The 21,331-nt window shown below is 40.7% G+C and overlaps 2 protein-coding genes across 5 annotated transcripts in view; both read left to right on the forward strand.

The window, feature by feature from the left end:
• The window catches only part of LOC120720992 (transcription factor 12-like), a 51,146-nt gene extending 44,104 nt beyond the window's left edge, over positions 1-7,042 (forward strand). Inside the window, exons 6-8 of the mRNA XM_040010952.1 lie at positions 1,991-2,052; positions 4,369-4,557; positions 7,006-7,042. Of these exons, the coding sequence (XP_039866886.1) occupies positions 1,991-2,052; positions 4,369-4,524 (218 nt within the window). The 3' untranslated portion in view covers positions 4,525-4,557; positions 7,006-7,042. The remainder of the gene's footprint in view (positions 1-1,990; positions 2,053-4,368; positions 4,558-7,005) is intronic.
• Positions 7,043-7,076: 34 nt separating this feature from the next.
• The window catches only part of tcf12 (transcription factor 12), a 35,074-nt gene continuing 20,819 nt past the window's right edge, over positions 7,077-21,331 (forward strand). The window contains exon 1 of one of the 4 annotated variants that reach the window (XM_040010949.1): positions 7,077-7,101. Coding sequence is in view for 3 of the 4 variants with exons in the window: in XM_040010947.1 (XP_039866881.1) it covers positions 17,438-17,506 (69 nt within the window). In the remaining variant the exon portion in view is untranslated. Of the gene's footprint in view, positions 7,102-16,575; positions 17,507-21,331 lie in introns of those variants that run through there. The other 3 variants (XM_040010947.1, XM_040010948.1, XM_040010950.1) reach the window with 3 other exon arrangements.

A 21,331-nucleotide genomic window follows, 5' to 3' on the forward strand; every position in this document is an offset into this window, starting at 1 on the left:
TGCAGGACAGTTGAGTACATTTGATCTCTTGAATGTAAAGGATTTTCTGTACATAAAATATTGGTTTCAGAACTTCCCATTTTGCCACTGCTGTGTTGATGTTTTTGGAGCCATACTTAGATGTCAGTCGACTGCAATGGTTTTGCATTTGTGGACTTTGTGTGTGTGTCAAGCAGACACACATACCTACTAGTTGGTGCTAAATAACAGACTAGTGCCCCATTTATGCTTGCTGTTGTTACGCTAACAAACAGAGTGTTGGCCTGCTGCACACGTTTTTTGTAACTTGGCATTTCGTGGCTGGACTGAAGACAGGCGTGTATGAGCAAGAGGTCAGAGATTACAGAGAGGGATCATCTTGCAACATCTTGAAACTGATGTGAGACTTTCTTGAGAAAGACTCAGCAATTGCTTTCCTTGAGTGCAGCGAGTCCGTTCTGCCTGAAGCACCAGTATGAAAGTTGAGAGGGCACATGACGTCATAGTGGGCTTATTAAAGTTCTAAAATTCTTGGTCCTGAGTGCAATTAATGCAAAGTAAGCCATTTTTTTTCTACATAGCTCCATTAAAAGTGCTCTACAGTTCACCAACAGGGTTAGGGTTATGTCCAGTTCAGCTTCTCAGATTCAGATTTGAGACCCTGAAGGCAGCTTCTGCCTGTCAAAAGGGATATACCCCTACCTTCAAACTGGAAAAAAAATCTAAATAGCTGACTTGCTGGAGATGGGCTACACCCTGGACAGGTCATCAGTATATTGCAGTGCCAATCATTTACACACACATTCACACCAATTTAGAGTCACCAGTTAAGCTAACATGTTCGATTTTAGACTGTGGGGTGACCATGACTAGGGGATTCAAACCTGAGGCCTTCTTGCTCACAACAGAGAAGCAACAATGCTAGTTACTGCACCACCACACCGCCCAATTATCCAACTATCAATAGAGACCAAAACCATTTTCTGTACTGGGCTGTAAACATGTTTATTTCTGCTGTAAAATTGTTGAGTTTAACATGCAAGTCTATGGGGATTGGCTCACTTTTGGAGACAGCTTCAAGTGGCCATTAGAGGAACTGCCAGGACTTGGCTTCAGTTTTCAGCCCCGGAGATTTCCACTTGATGTACATCCATGAGTCCGTCAGCTAATCCGTCTACTGATTCAATCCCTCGTTCTTTGTGTCCTTCTTTTTCCTGCCAGCATCAGATGATATTACAGTAGACAGCAAATGAAAGTGGGACAAACTGGGCTGTTCGCTTCAGTGAAAGGAACAGCAACTCCAAGATTGTCCAAAGATATTTTATTATTGCTCTAAACAGAAAAAGAATCCTGCTCGTGTCCTCGAATAAAAGCTCCCAAATTTGTTAAATGATATGTCAGTATACTACAGTAGAGTCTTTGTGGGCTTCTGTGTTGTTTACATGTTGTTACCCAGAAAGAAAGATATGAGTATTTCCTTTACAATAACATTTTTACCACATTTAAGCATGCTTGTGAGTTTTTTCTTTTTCATTTAAAGCCTTCAGTTTTTCTTAGTAGACAACATCTGACAGCAGCAGAATAGGTGTTCATCAAGTATAGCAATAATGTTTTAAATCATTACAAGGGCAACGCACAGGGAAACCAAACTCCTCCTTTCTGTGACTGCTCGGCACAGGAGCTGCATCACAGCATTCACCGCTCCAGTGTGGCTGCTTTTAACTAGCACTGTTTGAGTGATTGTGTACTAGACAGGCTCCAGAAGCAAATGTGTGACCTTAAATTGAATAATGTGAAAATCCTGTTTTAAGCAAACAGGTGCAACAATGTACAAATCACTGTGAGTAAAGTTAAGAACACATTACAGCAAATTAAGTGTTCATCTTGCGCTAAACGCTTGACTGCAGGCTAAATACCGCAGCCTGTTATTACTTATAAAACCATCTGCATTCCATAAAAGTTCCATAAAATACTGAAATAGTAATTATTCTTTTTTTGTGTGTTTTTACAGGTAAATCAGAGAGGGCTTCGTTTCTTGGATATGGCAGGGATCCTGCGGCATCTGGCTGCCAGGTGAGTCTCTCATTGTTGCTTCTATATAGACCTTTGCATCATTTCCATCCCGCTTTTAAAATGTTTTACTTCAAAATAAGTCGAACAGTATTTTTTTTATTGTTGTAGGCAGTCTCATTATAGCAAATATGTGTGGTGAGTGTGCTGTGCTGAGTAGTGAGCGTTAAAAGTTAAACAGACCCCCATACCTCAGGCTGGTGCCAAGCTATGGCTTCTCGGCTTTGTCCCATTGAGGCTACAAGACCACCAAGACCCCCTCCTACAATGTAAACTATCTTTGCTTTGGCTTTCTGACTAACTCTACTGTTTTAGATATTGTGAATAAGCACAGAGGAAAGAGTGCACACCTGCAGCTGCACAGATCTGAGATTAACCAACTGACATCTAATCAGGACAAATAGCTGAACAAGACGACCGATCTCATGAGCTACTTGGCACATGACGTATAGCCATGTGGTCATTTTACAGTCAATCAAGACTTACACAGTTCCCAACTTGGCTCAGAAGACAGCGTGGTAACAGTTTGCATATGAATGATTATGAAACTGACCTCACGGCCAATTGTTCGTCAGTGGTGCTAGTGTCAGTCCTTATGCAAATATAACCTGCAGTCAGCTGAGAATGAAGAAGTCACTTAGATGAGTGACGAAACGTTTCTCCCACTGAAAACGCTACGTCCAGATGAACAGAATCGGCTTTTTGGGAGAGCATGGTACCATTTGTATCTTTGTGCATATTGGTGCTGAGGTGTGCCTCACATGAGCTGCGGCTTCTTAACATTTAATATCAGAATTTCAGGATTTTTTCACCACAAAATCTGAGATTGAATAGGGAAGCTTGTACAATCTTGAGATCTATTCAAGCTGGAAGAGCTGAGCTGATGATTGTTGAGTGATGTTTGTATGTTGTTCCTCCCAGACTGACTACAGTAGCATAAAGGAGGTCAGACCCAGTGCTGCTGCAGGTATTCAATGTCGCTGAACAAAGGCAACAGCAGAAGTGGGTCTGTTGTGCCATGTGAAAAGCTCCAGCATCAGTGACAGATTGTTTTTTTGCAAACTATTTTCCTGACCTACATTTCATATCAGCGAAATTATCTTCATTTCTTTTGTGCTGCTTCTCATGTACACATTGTTTTTTTTAGTCCCAACTAAATTTGGAACTTTAAAGCATCAGATAGAAACGTCTCAGTGGTAAACTGTGTCAATCCTCAGCTTGCAAAGAGGAATCCAAGAGGGCACATGAGGCAGGTTTTCAAGCCAACTACTACTACTCTTCATCGGGCTGAGTTGACCTCACTCACACACTCTACGCTCTCCTGATCTCCAGCCGATTACTCTAATTAGACCAAGCTCTTAATTGGGTGTCTTAACCCAGTTTGTCAGGGTTGTAGAGGTCAAACAGATATTGGTGACAGGGTAACATGGTAAGCTTTCAAGGCTGGCGGAGTCTGTCCTCTCATGTTAAAAAAAAAAAAAAGATATGTGAAATCTTTTTTTAAAACAAAATAGAATTTTTTGTTTTCTGCTTTTTTTTCTTATTATTCATTTCTTTTAAAATCAACCACATCTGACAGAAAGTTCCCAGTCAGCTGATTTTTATTTAATAAAGACAAGCAGAATTTCACCAAAATTTCCACACACATTGAGCTAGGCTCAATTTTACACTTTTTAATTCTTTTAAATATTTTTTTTTCCAAATTCTGAGCCCTCACAACTTATAGACACATTCAATTTTCAGAGCTTAAGAATGTATTCCATCTCAGTTACATTTTATAGCCTTTAAATTTTAAAGCCATTAAAAGTTAATGCTCAAAGCTGGTCATAGAAAGTGCTGAAAATACTGAGAAGAAGAAGATTTTGGTTTTTGATTGTGGCATTTGCTGTGGGTGTAAAACTGATTTGGTTTTAGATTTTAACAGAGCCTAAATGTGCTTTTCAACACTGAAGGCTTCATGTGGATACTTAAGAAGTTATATGGGCTCATAAAAGCTGGAATAATTATGTGAATTAAAAGTGCAAAATTTAAATTGCTTTCTACTTTGAAACCACATAACTCAGAATATTCATAGCATGAAGTAAACTTTTTGCATGTTTTTTTTAAATATACTGAAGTTAGTGTACTAAAGAAAGATCTAATACAAGTGGTCAAGTGAGAGACACTGAGTGCTTCTCTTTATTAAAATATGTGTTATTTTGAACAAAGCTCTGTTTAAATGCAGAGAGCTTAAAAAAATGACTGGTTGAAGGTCAGTTTGGACAATAAAAGTTGTTCTTTTCCTTTAGTTTTTAAACATTTCTGCGTTTTCTCTTTCAGCCTTCTGTAAGGACAGACATTGGGTTGGCGAGTCCGAGTTCAGTGACTACGTCAGGGAAGTCTGCTACTCCTTTCTTCTCCTTCACTGCAGCCAATCCAAGAAGACGTTCTCTGCCAGACCCTCCAGCCATCGGTCAGTGCCGTCTTCATGACTGAAAGAAAAGTGCTCTTAAATGACCAGCAAAGCAGGTTTTACAATATTTGAATTTCACATTGTGCTCCAAAAGTAGATCAAGTTTCGATAAAGACAGCCTTAATTATGCAATGCAGGATTCGAGCCTTTCTGATAAAGTTGTTTTTTGGACCACTTTAGCTCATGCTTGAGAAATCCCAATTACATACGAACTATTGCTCAGTCAGTTCTTCATATGCCTCTCATCTCAGATTTGGCTGTATAAAGGAAAACATTGTATTTTAATCAGAAATGTGCAAGATTTTAGGTCCATACTGTCATTACTTTGATTAAAAAAACAGGATGAGGATCTGGGCATTTTTTTCAAGCTCCTGTTTTGAGGTGCAATATTTATATTCAATTATGTAGAAAACTACTTGAGCTAGGTCCTGCAAAGGAGTAGAGTAATTATTAGGCGCTGGGGCTCTATGATCACACACTATTGGGAGTGTAGCTCAAGTTAAGGTAAAGTTAACTGAATTACTGTATTTTCCGCACTATAAGGCGCACTTAAAATCCTTTTAATTTTTCAAAAATCATCAGTGCACCTTGAAATCTGGTGCACCTTATGTATGAATTCTGGTTGTGCTTACTGTCCTCTAACCGATTTTATGTGGTGCATGGCCTGAAAAATCTGTCAAAAAAATGTTTTAGAACGACTTTGGTAAGCTACGAAGCGGCACTGCTTGATGGTAGTTAGGAGCCTCATGGACTCGGAGTAATCTGGGTCCAAAACTCCGTCCATTCAGGTCCCAAAGTCAAACGAACACTCTGGCGTCACTGAGAGTTTAAAACTGTCTAAATTCTTTCATCTTTAATAAAATGATCAGCGTTGCTGCTTTACCAGGTGTAACAATTACGTTTAACACCCAGGCATTCATGAAAACAGAATTTATTAAATTTAACGGCGTTGGAAGTTAGCAGGAAGTTAGCTCGCTAGCTTCACTACCTAAACATGATATAGCATGTTCTGACTGGAAAAAAAAAAAAAACGTACAGCTCTGCTATCACTTCCAACATAAATGAAGACAGAAAACTAAACAGCAGTGACGTTTGCAGGGTTACTGAAGTTGGGCTAGCTGGTATATAATGCTGTGCTATGTGATCACTAGCGACACATCTATGTTAGCATAACGTAAAGCATACCACAGTGAAGCTGGAGGATGAATGCTAACTAAGTTAAGGTGAGGGTTCCCGATGGTTTTTGACAAATGCAATTGCATGGTAGTATACTGTAAACGGACCAAACTTCAGTCAGGAGAACAACTGAGATAATCCATCCACAATAAGAGGTTAGTTATTAATATACTGCAACAACATGGGAATGGAGCAGCTGCGAGAGAATTCAACATTAATGAATCACTGGTACAGAAGTAGAGGAAGCAAGAAGAATGAGTTGGGTAAAGTTTGACTTATCTGTTTTGTTTCACTTAATGCGCCTTATAATCCAGTGTGCCTTATGTATGAAAACAGACCCCTTCATCCACAGTGCGTCTCATAATCCAGTGCGCCTTATGGTCCGAAAAATATGGTATTTTGTATGTTTGATCTCTGATGAGTAGAAATCACAATAGGTTGTTTTATTTACAGCTTCACATTTTCAGGGCACATGTTCTTTAAAATTGCGCAAATCATGTGTGTGGTTTCACAGATATTATAGCTTCAATATGGAAAAAACCAAACATTTTCATCTAACTTTAGTGTGATATTCCTCAGGTGTGAAACCATTTCCAAGATCTAAATGAGCTCTTTTAGAAAAAGAAACTTTCTGTTAATATTATATCAAAAAAATTGTGATTCTCTCATTTTCGCTATGTAAATATTTTTTAAATACTTATTTATATTTATGTACGGCCATGGTGAGGCTTTGTTTCTAATGTTTATCGAGCCTTGGGGCGTCTGCGTGACAGTGTTAATTGTTTGACAGTCTTAACATCCACTGCACAAAAAAGGAAAACTAAAAGTAACAGCAAAACTAATAAAAGCTAAACTGAAACAAGCAGGTAAATAATGGTAAATAATTCAGCTAGTTTTCCTTTTTTTCAAAAGTCTAGTTTTTATATTTATTTTAGTTACTGATTTTCACATCTACTTTTAACTTTTAGTTTAGTTTTATATAATCACTTGATAAGATTAATAAAAAAATTACAGCTGTAATAACTCCACATTTGATATAAAACTTGGCCAGCCCTAATATGAACACACCCTGCTTTGGTGTCTGGCTTCAGTCGTCATCAGGCTGCGTTGAAAGAGCAATGACAAAAACACACAAAAAAACAAGTATCGACATATTTCTCTGATATGTCATGTAGGACTGTGTGTAGTTTTCTTTTATTCTTTATGTGAAAATCACAAACAATGCTTCGCAGGATTTTGTTGGTGAGTTATGGCTTCTGTACAGTTGCCTCTTTATTATTTTGTTTTCTGCCTTTGAATGAATACACCCTGCTTTCATCTTTCCACAGATCCTCTCCAAACAAAAAAGGTTCGCAAGGTCCCTCCTGGCCTGCCTTCATCTGTGAGTGGAAGATCATCTACCTCTCATATAAATAGATTTCACAGTGAGCTCACCTAAACAAACACACTCACTCAAACACACACACACACACACACACACACACACACACACACACACACACACACACACACACACACACACACACACACACCTTTACCACTCACACACCCTCTCTTTTCACAGTTGTACACACAGAGCGCTCTTGACAACCCCGGCACACTTCTCGGATTGAAATTGTGTTGTCTCTGTGCGGCTTGTTCAACAGCGACTGCGGTGGTGCCTGTTTGATTTAGACTTTTAGTGTTTGTTGTTTACATGCTTGTTGTTTTAATCCGAGCACGTAAAGGTCTCGGCGGGCGACAACTTCCTGCAGATTTTTTGGTGTGTCGTGCAAAAGCGCATGCATGCGTGCGTGCGAGTGTGTGAATACACATGTGGACCTTGAGGTGATTGATTTTCAGTGCTGCCCTGTCACAGTCTAGCCTCCTCACAGCCTCTCCTGGGAGAAAGAGAGGCTGTCAGAGCGGATCCACAGCTCTGCTCTTTTGATGTTTAATTAGTCATTACGTAGCCGAACAGGAGGACAGACAGAGATTAATAGCACAGAATATCTGAAATTTCTATTGGTAATGATCCCGGTGGAGCAGAAACCATTAGGATGCAGAGAAGTGTGGAGCTCAGCTTGTATTCGCTTAGACAGGGGGTGTTGGAGTTCATTAATATGCATAAATCACTAAGTCAGATGTTCATTGTTAAAAACCCCGGTGGATCGTCAGAGGTTTTTATTAGGCTTTGCCTTGAATTCTCAGAACTAGTAGAAGACAAGGATTTTTAAAAAATGTTTTTTCCTTTTTAATCAGAAGCAACTGGTTTACCAAAAATCCAACATTTTCTTTCCTTAAACAATGACGGGGTTTCTTTTCTTCTTTTGGCGAGGGAGTCTGAGACTGGATTTGCCTTGCAGAGCTTTGATAATCATCACCTCTACTGCTGTTACTCTGAAATTAAATATGGAACAGGCCACCGAACATAAAAGGGTGGCATGTGTTTTGTTTCTGGATTTGTATTTGAAAAGAAGTTTGTCAGAGCATGAGGGAGAGAGAGCAGTCCCTGGCAGGAGCAGGAACGTGCGCTGCCTTCCTCTTAAGTAAGTGATATATTTGAGGTCTTGTCAGACGGAGGGAGGGAGGCAAAGAATGGTTGCCTCGCGGGTTACATCTCTTTGTTGTGTAAATGGACGCTGGGCTTTTATTTGTCAGTACTTAACACATGGGCGCAGGTGCGGTTCTGTGACTCATAAGAGTACAATCAAGCAGTACAATGCTAGATGGGAAAAACAGTGACAGAGCATGGGATAAAATACAGCTTCTTCTTGTCACTCAGTACAGCTCAGAAGATAAAGCCTGGAGCTTGGAGGAATTATCCCAGTTAGTCTTTGATCCCATTTGAAAGAATAAAGATGGCAGTGTTGAATAAAGGGCTATAGGTCTCTTCTTACCTGCTGACAGAGAAAGGAAAACATAAAGAGTTTTTCTCCTCTTTATTCTTTTAGTTGGCATATGTGGAAAATGTTAGAGTGGGAGGTTGTGTGGCAGCTTTTAGGAGCTGTTACTTTATTGCTTAGTGAGCTAATAGGAAGCAAAGGTGAGGCATGGGTGTAGCAGCTATCGGATGGGGAAAAGTGCTACCTGCGGCCTTCAAAGGTGTGTCTGGTGACTGTTGGAGGGAGTGTAAGCTGCATTTCTGAGGATGGTTATCAGCTGAGAGCCGTGTTTGTATTGCGGGCTGTGGATGTAGCGAGGTTTGCCGTTGAAGAAGTGTCGAGGGGAAGGCGCACCTGGAGTCAGATTTACTTTGCCACAGGCAGCTGTGTGAAGAGCCTGCAGCGTACCTGTAAAGCATGAATGCAGCTGCATATGCCACCGAAAGCTTTTGCTTGTGTAAGCAAACGCGGGAGCCTCACCAGAGACCTGAATAGCTGCTCGATTTAAAAAAAAAAAAAAAAAAAAAAAAAAAAATCAACACAGTGCTTCCCATCATTATATCTACTGCTGGGAATTTTCTTATTTATTTATTTCATTCTCAAATCCCCTCTTTATTCCCCAGCTTGTATTCTTTGCTCACTCAGTCTAAAAATAAATTTCAGACTTTTAAATCAGATGGGCAATGGAAGATGCAAGTCCAGGCGTGATGTGTGTGTACACTACATGATGGAGCTGAATCAAAATATTTACGTGAGCACATCCTCTGTGCAGTTAGGTTTTGACACTGCAGTGCACCGGGATGTGAACACTATCTAGACGGGCCAGCTGGTGATTGCAAATATTTAAATGTTTATAGGGCTTTTTCATCTTATATACAGACAACCCCCCCACCCCCACATCAACCACACTCATACTTTCCTCTGTGGTCTGCTGGCTGTGTGCTTGCAGACGTGGGATTCTGCAGTGGCTGTAATCATATAATCGTGTGATGTATATGCCTAGCAATATGTTGTTTAAAGGATTCTTCAAAGCTGTTTGTTTATCTATAAATTTATAGCTTACCACTTTTTGCGGGAGATACCGATAGAAGCATTAGTTCTGTTACAGTAGACACCTCGGATCTCATTGGCCGCCTGCTTTTATTTGACTGTATAATCTGAACAGTGGATATGAAGGACAGAGCTTGTTGTCATTGGACAGACAGGCTGCTACGCCGAGGGATGCTGATGGGCAGCTGCGTGGGCACCTGTCTGACAAGAAGGACTGAAGAAGGAGGGAGAGAAAGCTCGTAGCTCGTGGGGGAAAGTTGCCTCTTGTAGGATATTTCTGGGAATCTGCAAGGGCATGGTGTGTATCTCTGTGTGCGTGTCGAGTTTGTTTGTGTAAATAGCGTTTGTGCCATCCTCCCCCACCGCCTCATCCCCCCATCCCCGCCTTGTCAGAGGCACAGCGGCTCGATGTGACACTTCCTCCCTGGCTTTGGTGACGGTATGGCTGCAGGATGAGAGAAAGAAAGTGGTGGGCTGAGATTCGGCTCCCCTCGGGGCCTTTTGCAAGCGAGAACCCTGAGTGTGGATGACAAAAAAGATTGACATTTGCTTTTGACAGATCACTCAGACACCCTTGTTTCTGAGAGATTTGTACTGTGCGAGCTGTAAGAAAGGAAGTCTGCTCTAGGCTGTGAATCTTAAGACCTAGAAATGTTCCTCGCAGTGTTGTCTGGTGCATGACTTTCAAATGGTATATTTTCTCTCTCTCTCTCTCTCTCTCTCTCCATCTGCCATTAACGGCTCAAAGACAAGAATAATACTGTACTGCAGCGGTAAGCTAGGGTTCCTGTTGTAGTGAGAGCAGCTTCTTTTTGTTTCTTCCTTTGAACCGTGGCAGGATGGGACAGTAACGGGGCTCAGGGAAGAGATCTTAGATGAAATGCATCAGTAAAGCCCTTTGTAAACCTCCGGGCCTTTTTAAGTCTCAGGCAAAATTAGATTCTGGGGCCACCCAGCAGAAAAGCATAAAGTTGCATGTTTTGTGTTTTTGCCTTTTGATATCCTGATGTAAATCCACAAAAACATGAATTAAACAATGACACCCGCAGGGACGAACATTATAAACAAACGTGCATGCATACACTTTCAATTACATCCTGAAGTAGCCTGCTGATTTTTATTTATTTATTTGTAGGAAGTCACTAAACAGAGATCTGTTTCCCAGTCTCGTTGTACAATTTAATGGTTTCTAATGTGAAACAAGGGAAATATTGGATTAATAACAATAATAATGACGATGATATAGTTTTTAGGCCTTTGAAATTTATCTATCTAGAGTGCGGCGTTGTCAGAGAAAAGCTAATTACACTTTCTTTTTTCTCACTTTTTTCCCTGTGGTGTTGAAAGTGGTATCGCGTATGGAGTATTTTCCTGATTTTTGGTATCAAGTTTTTAAATTCTAGTATCATGACCACTAGCTAATATTAAATACTTGCACAGCTCAAAAAGACTTGATTGCTGACAGTTGGTTGCTGTTATCGGGCAGCAGGCCCTACTTCTGTGGGTTTCATATTAACAACAGACCAAGCTGCAAATGTTAAGTCGTCTTTTAATTTTATTTCTTAAAGAGTAACACCTGTAAAGCTGGAAATTATTCCTGATTGTTCCACAGTTCACTGTAAAAATTAGAATTTGGTGTACGTTCTGTATATCATTGTTTTGAATTTTTTATAATAGGTGATTAAACTGACAGGGGCCAATATTGTAGGCTTTGACTTGACCCCAGTTAGTGAGCTCCCCAGAGATGACCTCATCAGATGGCTGATTAGATAGACATCCTTGGTTTGACGGGATGATGCTGAACAGTCGCAGCCACCTCTGGGACCCTGGGCTTTGTGTTTATCTTTGTTTGGGTGGCTGAAATTTACCACTGACATTAGAGGCTGCAGATAATGGAACAGGCAAACAATCCAGAGGCCTGACCTCTTTCATCTGTGAGGAGAACAAGGAGTTAAAAGGACTAAGAGCACAAAAATAATGCACAGATTAAAGTCATTACTCACATTCTGGCCTGTTGTAAATTATTCATGTAAGCCTTGCGTGAGTGTACGGCATTAATGCAATCCTTGATTTGAGATCGCTGGGAGACTCAAGAACACAGCCTGTCAACAATCACTAAGTTTGTTATTTAGAGACCATCTAAGGGTGGCTGCTGTGACCTGGAAAAGACATCACTGAACCACAGGATTCTGCTGTAGGTCAGAGGTAATGTGTGATGTGTGTATTACTGGGGGATAAATGAGATCAGTGTAACGGCCATAGATGGCGACTATTCAGGTTTCTGAAGGTGTGCCGGTCAGCTTGCTTCTAAGGCAAAGGAAGTTTATTCAGCTCGGAAGTATTGGAGCATTAGAATTTTACTATTGTTTATTCTTGAAGCGTTCAAGGACCCAGAGAAATCAATCATCTTCATAATGTTGGTGTTGGTGTTTAAAATTGAACATGTGCAGACACAATATGTGCAGGTGTAAATGTTTGCTCACCTCTGCCCATCAGCTGCAGCAGACTGCCAAAGAATGAACACTAGGTTTGCATTTTTGTACGTCTGGTTCTCTTGTGTCAAAGCTTCTTGTTCAATGCCTAAAAATAAGGTCTGCTGTAATAAGAAGCTTTAGTCATTCTCACATTTTGTTCTACAACAAATATGCAAGCAAATACCCATGTTTTACTATTCAGGTTATAACTGTGCTGCTAATTTGTGGAGATTATCATGCAGAATTAAATGTTTAAGAATCGAACACTTATATGTCACACTAAAAGCCTATAGAAAAAAAAATCCCATTGCTTTTTTGGCGAGGGAGCCAGGGTGATGCTAACATTCAGGTTGGCCTACAACAAAAGTCATCCCTGCAGCACTCCGGAGGGATGAATGAGCTTTTCGTCATGCAGTCTAAAATACAAAAGAGCCATTTAAGGGATGGTTTTGCAGCGTAGAAAGACACCCTGTAAGTCTTCTTTTCCTGCAAAATTCTGGCTGGCCGGAGGATCATATAAAGATCTTTTGGGGTAGCTCTGCGATCCTCCATAATTATCCTACATAATTAGTTAGTGGATAGAAAGTCAGTCTCCAACTCACTGGACCGCTGCGTCATCCTGTTTATTCCTTTTTTTGATAGTCTTTATTAGATAGGAGCAGTAGAGGAAGGCAGGAAATGAGGGGAAATGGAGCAAGGAAATTACATGCAGTAAAGGTGCAGCTTCATCTGTTCGAATTTCACCAAACCTCAGTCGATATTCTCCTGTGGGAGACGATAATCTTATCTTATTTTAAACTGAAAGATCTGACCAGAAGTGGTGATTTCTGTCTCTGCTGCGTTGATGCTTCCAGGATGTTAATTGATTAGCTTTCTTGTGGTCTTCACCGGCTCTGCTGTCTGCCGTTGACGAGATAAGTTACACCTTTAAGATGCCCAGCACTTCCAGTGAGCACTGTCCTACTTGTGTCACGGCCAATCAGGGGTTTGCTTTGCTCAGTGAACAGTGCTGTTATTTATTTGTTTGGCGACATCATCTGTAACTAGAATCAAAATCATGTGAAAAATTAAGTTGGTAGATTCAAAATAGTGATTCTGGGCTGCCACTGGGTCATATCTGTACCCCGGATGAAGTGACCTTCTAGATCCTTCCAGAACAAATGAATGAGTCCCGTGAAGGTAATGAAACTAATCCTTTGAAGGATTACATCCTCACCGTTTAACCACAAAAGCCTTCATTCTCTATGCCCCAGTCTCGCTCTGTCTTATTCAGTTCTTTCAATCTCTTCTATTCTCTTCTGGTTTACACATTTTTCACATTTATTCTACAGTGTGAAGTAAAAGTGTAAGCAGCAGGAGAAAAAGTCAAAAAAGGAAGCTTTCTTTCAGGAGATAATGTTATTAGGTTGTTTTTAGTTTCCCTGCCATATGGTTTTGGACAGATGTCCAAACAGCACAAATGTGTTATGTAAATTTTTAAAATTCCTTTTATTTCTGTTAGCTCGCAGAATAAAATAAATATGGTTAGAAGCTTTGTGTTATCATTTCCTGTCATCAGGTTTTTAGTCCAAGTGCCTAATTATTGAAATGTGTGTACTCTTCTTGTAAGTATGATTGAAAACATAAGGGTGCTTTTTTTTTTTTTCATTCTTGCTGATGAGTCCATGAGTCGTGTCACTTGTATTAAATTGCAGTCTGTAATGTGGACATTTAGTATTTGAAAACAACTTTTGAGACCAGCAGTCACATGCAACAAGCACAAAATCCACAAAAAGTAAAATAAATAAAACCTTGTGTTTTATTTTTGTTCTTCTTTTGAAGCCTATTATTAGGCTTAACTTGAAATTTCAAACATGTGCCATCTGTCCCAGAACATACTTTTCCCCCTCCTTAATGTCTGTTATGAAGAGGTCAAATAGATTTGCAGCAAAACAGCAAACAGGTGTCCCATCCCAGCACTTTTTTACATTTCATGCAAAAAGGAGGTGTCTACTTTCACTTCCCTGAACTCTTCAAGCAGAAAACACAAAGAAGTCAGGATTAACGATGTGGCATCTCATGGGAAAAAGAAATTTAACCCTTCTTAAAAATGAGTTTGTAGTTTAAGATCGGATGGATCCAAAGTCAGTCTCTCTTACTTATAACTGTAGGTGAGGGTTTTTTTCCTCAAATGTTTTTATAGGCTAATCTTACAAAAAACATCTTACGTGAACTATTGGGACACGTGAACATATAGCTCCTAAATCAACCAAAAAGTGCTGCTGTGCTGTGTTCTTGTATAGCATCTGTCTTGTCCTCTCCTTTTTGTCAGAACATCTAAATTTCCATCAAAAGCATCTCTGCTTCTGCTCTCATACAGAAGAATTCAGGATCCGGCCTCACATGACAAAACTGTGATTGAATGGATCTGCATGAGTAGTGTTCACAGTCTTAACAGCTTTTCCTCGTGTGTGTGTTTCTTCTCCAGGTATGGAGATAAATAATGCAGACAGGCCTCAGTGCTGTCAACCCCAAGTTTCATTTTTGTCCCTCCTCTTCATGCACCCCTACAAAAATCAGTGCCACTCATCTTATTGTTCATACACGTTCGTGTTTAATCTGTCCCCTTCATCCACTTACACTCTGATGCCTTTAACAGTATCAACTAAAGCCTGCAGCTGGCTTTGAAGCATCAATTTCCTAAACAGGTTCAGTAACTCACTTCTTTTCTCTGACTTTTTATACTTTCCTCATATGCAATTCATTGATGCAGCATAATGTATATTGTTAGTTTTATCTTCATATTTTAATGAGATTTCTCCTGCAGTACAGTGTGCTTGTATTGCCGGGAAATTTAATTTTTATAACTGGACTCAATTATACAAGCTCACTGCTCTGTAGCGTACGCAGAGGTTATAGTTAAATATAAACATGCAAGCTGTCATACAGTAACTGAGACTTTACAGAGATCATTATTTAATCCTTTTTTAGACATCAAGTGTGCAGTGAACAGGTTTTTGCATTTTCTTTTATAGTTTGTGATAAAATGAACAAAAATACTTTAATAGACTTTGATATGTAAAGAAAACGAATCTCTTGAGCACTATGTAAGCAAAAAAAAAATTTAGTAAGTAAGTTTAAATTAATTTATTTAAAAAAAACTGAAAAATACATATAAATAGGGCTAATGAGCCTGTTTTGGGTAATCCCCCATCTGCTGTTTGTTTGGGTCCAGGTCAGCTAACTTTAGAAATTAGCATCACGCTGCCAGAGTCTATAAAAATATTAACCATCACTATCATTGCCAGTGTTACTACTGTCTGGGTAATGCGGGTTTAACGGTCCATGATAATAAAAAATGGTCTTTTTGATTTAATGCACAGAAACACTGAATTTTGAGTCTCCATTCATGATAAAGCCAGGAGTTTGGGAGGGAGAAGGTTTGAATCCCCTCATGCGCCCGGCACTCAGCCCTCCCTAATTAGAACCAGAGCTTCTTACAGGAAGCAATCTTCCTGCCCGATGACATCACCGCTAAATCCATGCGTGAGTTGGGGGGTGACCTCAGCCTGTGGATTTGCTCGGGGTTTTTCAACACCCAAACAAATCCCAAGAAAAGCACCTTGTGATGACTTGAGTGTCTTTAGAGAGGATCGCGTGAACAGGTGGGCGGAGCTGAACCTTCACCTCCCAGCTCAACAGTGACGATTTCCAGCAATATCAAGACTGTGAACTGTGAGTCACGGTCATTCATACGTTATAAATTAAGGAACTCTTTTAGGCATTTTCTCTCCTTCAGAGTCAGTAGTGAGAGAAATTAGTTTGATGTATCCTGAATCAGCCAGAACTGGTGTGTGTGTCTGTGCCCATTTGTCCCTGCTTTCATGTGTTTTCCTCGCAACACTGCGATGTGTGTCTGGACTTGTTTTAAGATCTCTTCAAACACTTCTATCATGACCATTTTCCTTAAAGCATCAACTTGAAACAGTGCCAGATTTAAAGGGGTAACAACATGCAAAGCCAGTGTTTTGGATGAGTTTAAAAGGACCTCTGAGAAGAAAGGGGGATAAATAATAACAGTACTAAAAGCAAAAGCATAATAAAGGCCTAGTTTTCTTAAGGAAGTGGAAGCTTTCATCTTTCTATAACAGTAATGTTCTCAATGAGTCTACAGGCCTGTGTTTAGTCGAGCAAGCTTCGAGTGGCACACATGAAAGGCTCCAGTCAGGCTGCCCAGACCGGTCTCTTGCTAGAATATGGTATCTATTCTCGCCTCCTCCCCTCCTTTCTTCTTCTTCTTCTTCTTTCCTTTACCCCCCCCCCCCCACCCCTCCTTCTCCTCCCCCGTGATAAAGGTAATGGGGAGCTGTGTGGCTTGCAGTGACAGTAAACCATGGTAAAATGGCTGTCAATGTTTTGCTCCCACCCACCCACCCACCCCTTTAGTTCTCCCCCGTCTGAGGCCCCCAGGGTTTAGGAAATGGAGCATTATTTTCCTGTTTCGACGTCACAAGCCAACCCCTCTGCAGCTGTTGCATGCTTTACAACTCTGTGTTTACAGGGGCTCCAGCTAAAGGTCCCCGTGCGCTAACACCCAAACTCTCACATTTCATAAATCAGCCGTTGTATTGCTGGCTGGATTTTGGATTCATGGATTTTTAAAAAAAATTTCTTGCAATGTTGAGCCGTCACTCTCTCCACTCTAATGACTCCTTGTTGGGGTGCAAACCATGTGTGGGAACAGGTAAAATGAGCTTCCAGATGGCTTTGCTCTTCCAAAAGCCATAATTCACCTCACTGCCTGTAGACTCATTTAATCATCACAAAAACAAAAAGATTAGACGCCCGGGATTAAAACGTGTGGAAGAGAACAGGCTCGCCGCACTTATTTAAAGCCCTCATTTGATCGCCTTTGAATTACACACAATAAAACCCTGCTTAGAACAAAATTATTTTAGTTCCAGTTTGTCGGGGTTCCCCTGCAGAAAATCTGCATTTTTCTATGCCTGGAATTAAAACATTTTTTTTCTCCTCTCTTTCTAAATCCGCTCACACATTTGTTTTCCGTCCCACCCACTTCCCTTTATCTTTTCTATACCCACCTCCCCGTCGACTCCCTTCCCCCCTCCTCGTCCTCTTCGCCTCAGCACTTAGAGGCTTAAGGGAGGGATGTACCACACGAGCCACTCCCTTCTTACAGCCACCCCTTCCCACAGTGTGGAATGGTACAATCCTGCTTTGCATAAGTTTCCTCTGAGTGGGTCTGTGTGTGTGTGTGAAGGCCAGTACTGAAAGAATTATTAGTCCCTTTTGAACGGTTTGGATGTATGTCTAGAGAGAAAGCTAGCGTGCCGCTGTACTATACCTTTATCACTTAAATTGTTAAAGCTATAATGTATTGCGCCTACCCTGTCCCTGGAATGGGCAGTAACTCTTTAATGTATTACTACAACGGAAAATCGGTGAGTAGTCTCTCTGGGAATATGTGTGTGTCTGAGACAGAGGGGAGCTGTATAAAGTGTGGTTGCCTGTGTGTGTATGTATACGAGTGTATCCCTTTGACTGTCAGTCTGATTTTATGTGAAGTTTTTGCACTTAATTGGTTTGAACTTTTAAAGCACTTTGTTCATCTCCTTGCATGCAAGTGCAAGCGTCCGATGCTCCTCTGCCTCATTTTCCACTGCATCAGTTAAAGCTGTCACACAGTGCAATTAAAACAAGTGACTCAAACCTGCTTTGTACCACGTACAAGTAAATATTCCAGGTTAGACATATTTTTAAAAAGGAGGTTTTGCCCTTTTTTTTCCAAAGCATTTTCCTCTCATGCAGAGAATGAAACAGAGCAGCAGAAAGTTTTTTGCAGTCTTGAATTATTTTTACTGGCTGCTTGCTTCAACTCCGAGACTGGGTTGAAATAATAGCAAGTGGGAGTCTGGGAATGATTAAGGGAAAGAGGCTGCCTGTTGAGGTTAGACTTTCCTGTTTGCAGATTGAGCTCCAAGCACCAGTGTTGCTGTTATTCCATCTGTTTTTAATCACTTTGGCATTCTTGACGCCACAGGGAGCCTAATGTGATTTCTGAACTTTTCTGTAATGACTTCTTTGATTTTTGTTACTCTAAAAAGCTTTTCTCTGTGACTGCTTTTGTGTCAATACATGCGTTAATTAAAGTGTGCTGCCCTCGGAACTTTGGAGTTTCCATAGTTTTTGTGTTTGTGTGTGTGTGTGTGTTTGTGTGTGTGTGTGGACTTGTAGGTGTAAAGACGAGCTATGCTTGAGGTGTTTTACTGTAAAAATCTAGTGGACTGATGAGTCTGTTCAAGGGCAGTCTAACAATGGGTGAAGTAGCTCTGCAGTGTATTTCAGTAATCCTTAAGTAATGATCCTGTCATAAGCAAATTACGCAGACAGATTTCCACCTGTCACTGCACGTGTTGTTTTTGCTGTTAGATAAAAAGGGCATTTGAAAGAGAAATGAAGAGGTTAGCTTTTTTATGGCATTGTATTTAAAAGGTCATGTTACTCATGCTTGTGTTTCAGCTTTCCTCATAACCCATTACGGCATTTCCCTTTTTGTTCTCGCTGCACAAAAGATGACTTTGATCTTTTTCATATTAAGTATTAACAGGCTTGTGTTACATTTGGTGATGGGAAGAAAATTGATAGCATGTGGACGGAATGGGCAAACTTTTATGATCAAAAGCACTTGTTAAATAACCACCAACAACTTTTTTTCTTTCTTTTTTTTTCTGTTTTGCTTGCAAGGAAAAAGAAGGATGGTGCTCATTCTTTGCACCAACTTCATCCACATTAATTTGTTATAATGCAGAGTTGCATAGCAGGCTCACCATCTGGAGCACTGGGAGAATTCACAGTGGGCCATTGGCTTGTGAGTTGGTGGCACGGTACCAATACAGATGGAGCAGCTCACTGAGCTTTCTTCCGTTGCCTATTAGTGAAAAAGAAAAAATTGAAGCGAAAGCCCTGCAGCGATTTCTTTAGACCCCTTTTTGTTGTTGTTGTTGTTGCTGTTCTGGTGGTGGTTGTTGTTTTGCTTCACAGAAAGCTGTCCTTCACAAGTGGAAGGACATAAAATTAGACCAGAAAATAGCAAAAACGCTAATGTCACAACATGTTTTCTTTAAAGTGCCACATGCCTGTTGTTGTTGTTGTTGTTTTTGTGGTGCAACAGGTTGGATCCTGCTTTCTAGAAGCCTACATGGCACATGTGTTTTCTGCACTGCAGTATGCATGCTTGACTAAATATCCAGGACAAAGTCAGAGTATATGCATAAATGGTACGGCATACTGTGATTAGTCAGCAAAGTTGTGTTGATGCCAAAACCGCATTTTTGTGACATTACTGACTGGAAGGTATTTTTGTGCTTCTTGACGTTACATTTGGATGTAAGATTTAGCTGTTTAGCAGTTTATATGTTTTTATTAGATATGATATAATAGAATAAACATTCTTATTCTCTTCAGATCTATCCATCTCCTTCAGTTGCTTTCTTTGCTTTCTTCTAGTCAAGAATTCAATTCTTTGAGGGCATTTAATGTTTATATTTCACTTAAATGTGAATTCACTGAAATTTTTATTTCTTCACATGCTCATGTAAGCGTTTGGCTTCCACTGCTAACTCTTACAACATCAAAACGTCGTGCCACTAAAAGTTGGTCTTTGTGTTGGCTCAGTGTCACGGTTTTATGCATAAAAATACTGAAGCTTTTATTTTCCAAAAAACATTGGCAGATATCGCACACAAATGTCGAACAACGCCCCTCTAAGAGAGGAGACTGAGCTCAGCTTTAGTTTGAAGAGGCATCGATTCTTTCTAAGCCCTGTAAGTGTTTAAGATTTGGACTTGAAACAAAATGCCCCAGAGAGTTGGTTCGATTCCAAGTAAAGACATACCATATAAAACAGGACAAGCCATTAAGAGTGTGTTTGAACTCTTCTCTTTGAGGTTTTTGGCAATTAGACAGACTGATTCTTTCCTTACTTTTATTTATTTTTACATTTCCCTTCCCTTCCTGTTATTCTGTGACGTCCTTTGTGGTGGTCGACAGATTTTCTTTCAGCCTTTGATATTTTGATCGGTAAGGCGTGAACTTCAAACGCCGGTACCGCAAGGCTGGGAGGCACATGGGAAGGTGTGGAGGATATATTCACCAAAATCAAGCTTCATAGATTATCATTAACTAAAAGTCATTGTTTGCTTTCATAATTTATGATTCATATTCAAATAATTAGTTGTAAATAAAAAAGGTGCCACTGTAAGATTTGTCTTTTGTGTTGATTTTATTTAAGAAATAATGGCTGGTGCTCAAATAGCCAGTATAGGCGTGTGCTGGTGTGCTGATCCGTGTGAGTGACGGCTTTTAATTAATGGCCTTGTAAAAGGAAACCCAGGCGGGCCCTCTCCTCCATAGGCCTGGCGGAATGAGGCACCCGGTGTTTGGGATGGTTTATTAATGCTTTGACTGGTTAGCCCAGGGTAAAAAGGACAATTAGCATTATCCGCTGCCATATGCTGCCCATTGAGCGTCTGACAGAGGCGAAAGACAAAGCCCGGGTTCCCGTGTGAGGCTAACCTGAGATCTCTCTGGAACTTACTATCAACCCTGGTCACATGTGTAAGCCAGAAGACCCATGAGGTTTGCACCCCTCCCAGAGCACTTTAATTACACACCCAGACAACAGCGTGCCGGAGACCTGCTCACTCAGCAGAGTCTCGCTTAAGCTGCATTTTGATGTGATGTTCACGTGTATGTGCGAGCGTTTCAGCGCGAACACTTTGTTTGCCGTGCATATTTTCCATCAGCACCCCGTCATAAAAGAACTTAAGTAAGTAAACAACCTTTGTGGTCGTCATCACGTCCACGTGCATTAGGAACCAATTTGGAGGAGTGAGCTGTCAACATCTGAGTGTGAAATGAGGCCATTAAACGGCAGGTTTATCTTGCTGAGTGGGGACACAAGCTGGAAATGTGCAGGTGGAATCGAGCTGGCAGGTCTGGCTCTGATTAGTGTTACACGACAGTGGGGTCATCCAGTCCTGTCTGTGGGAGGGAGAATTTGTCCAAAACTTTTTCTCCCTGTTTCCCTCCTTTATGCTCTGCCTCGCTCCCTCGACCTCCATCTGGAGTGGATGAAGTCAGAGACCACATCACTGGTGTTTGGACTCCAGTCTTTTTGATCTCACCGCCCAGATTGGCACACACTCACAGCTGTACAACAGCGTGCTCATTGTGTCTCCTTTCCCCCGCTAGCTTGCAGGTAGAAG

This window comes from Simochromis diagramma, unplaced genomic scaffold (assembly GCF_900408965.1).
Source record: "Simochromis diagramma unplaced genomic scaffold, fSimDia1.1 OVJJ01000603.1, whole genome shotgun sequence".
Lineage (NCBI taxonomy): Eukaryota > Metazoa > Chordata > Actinopteri > Cichliformes > Cichlidae > Simochromis > Simochromis diagramma.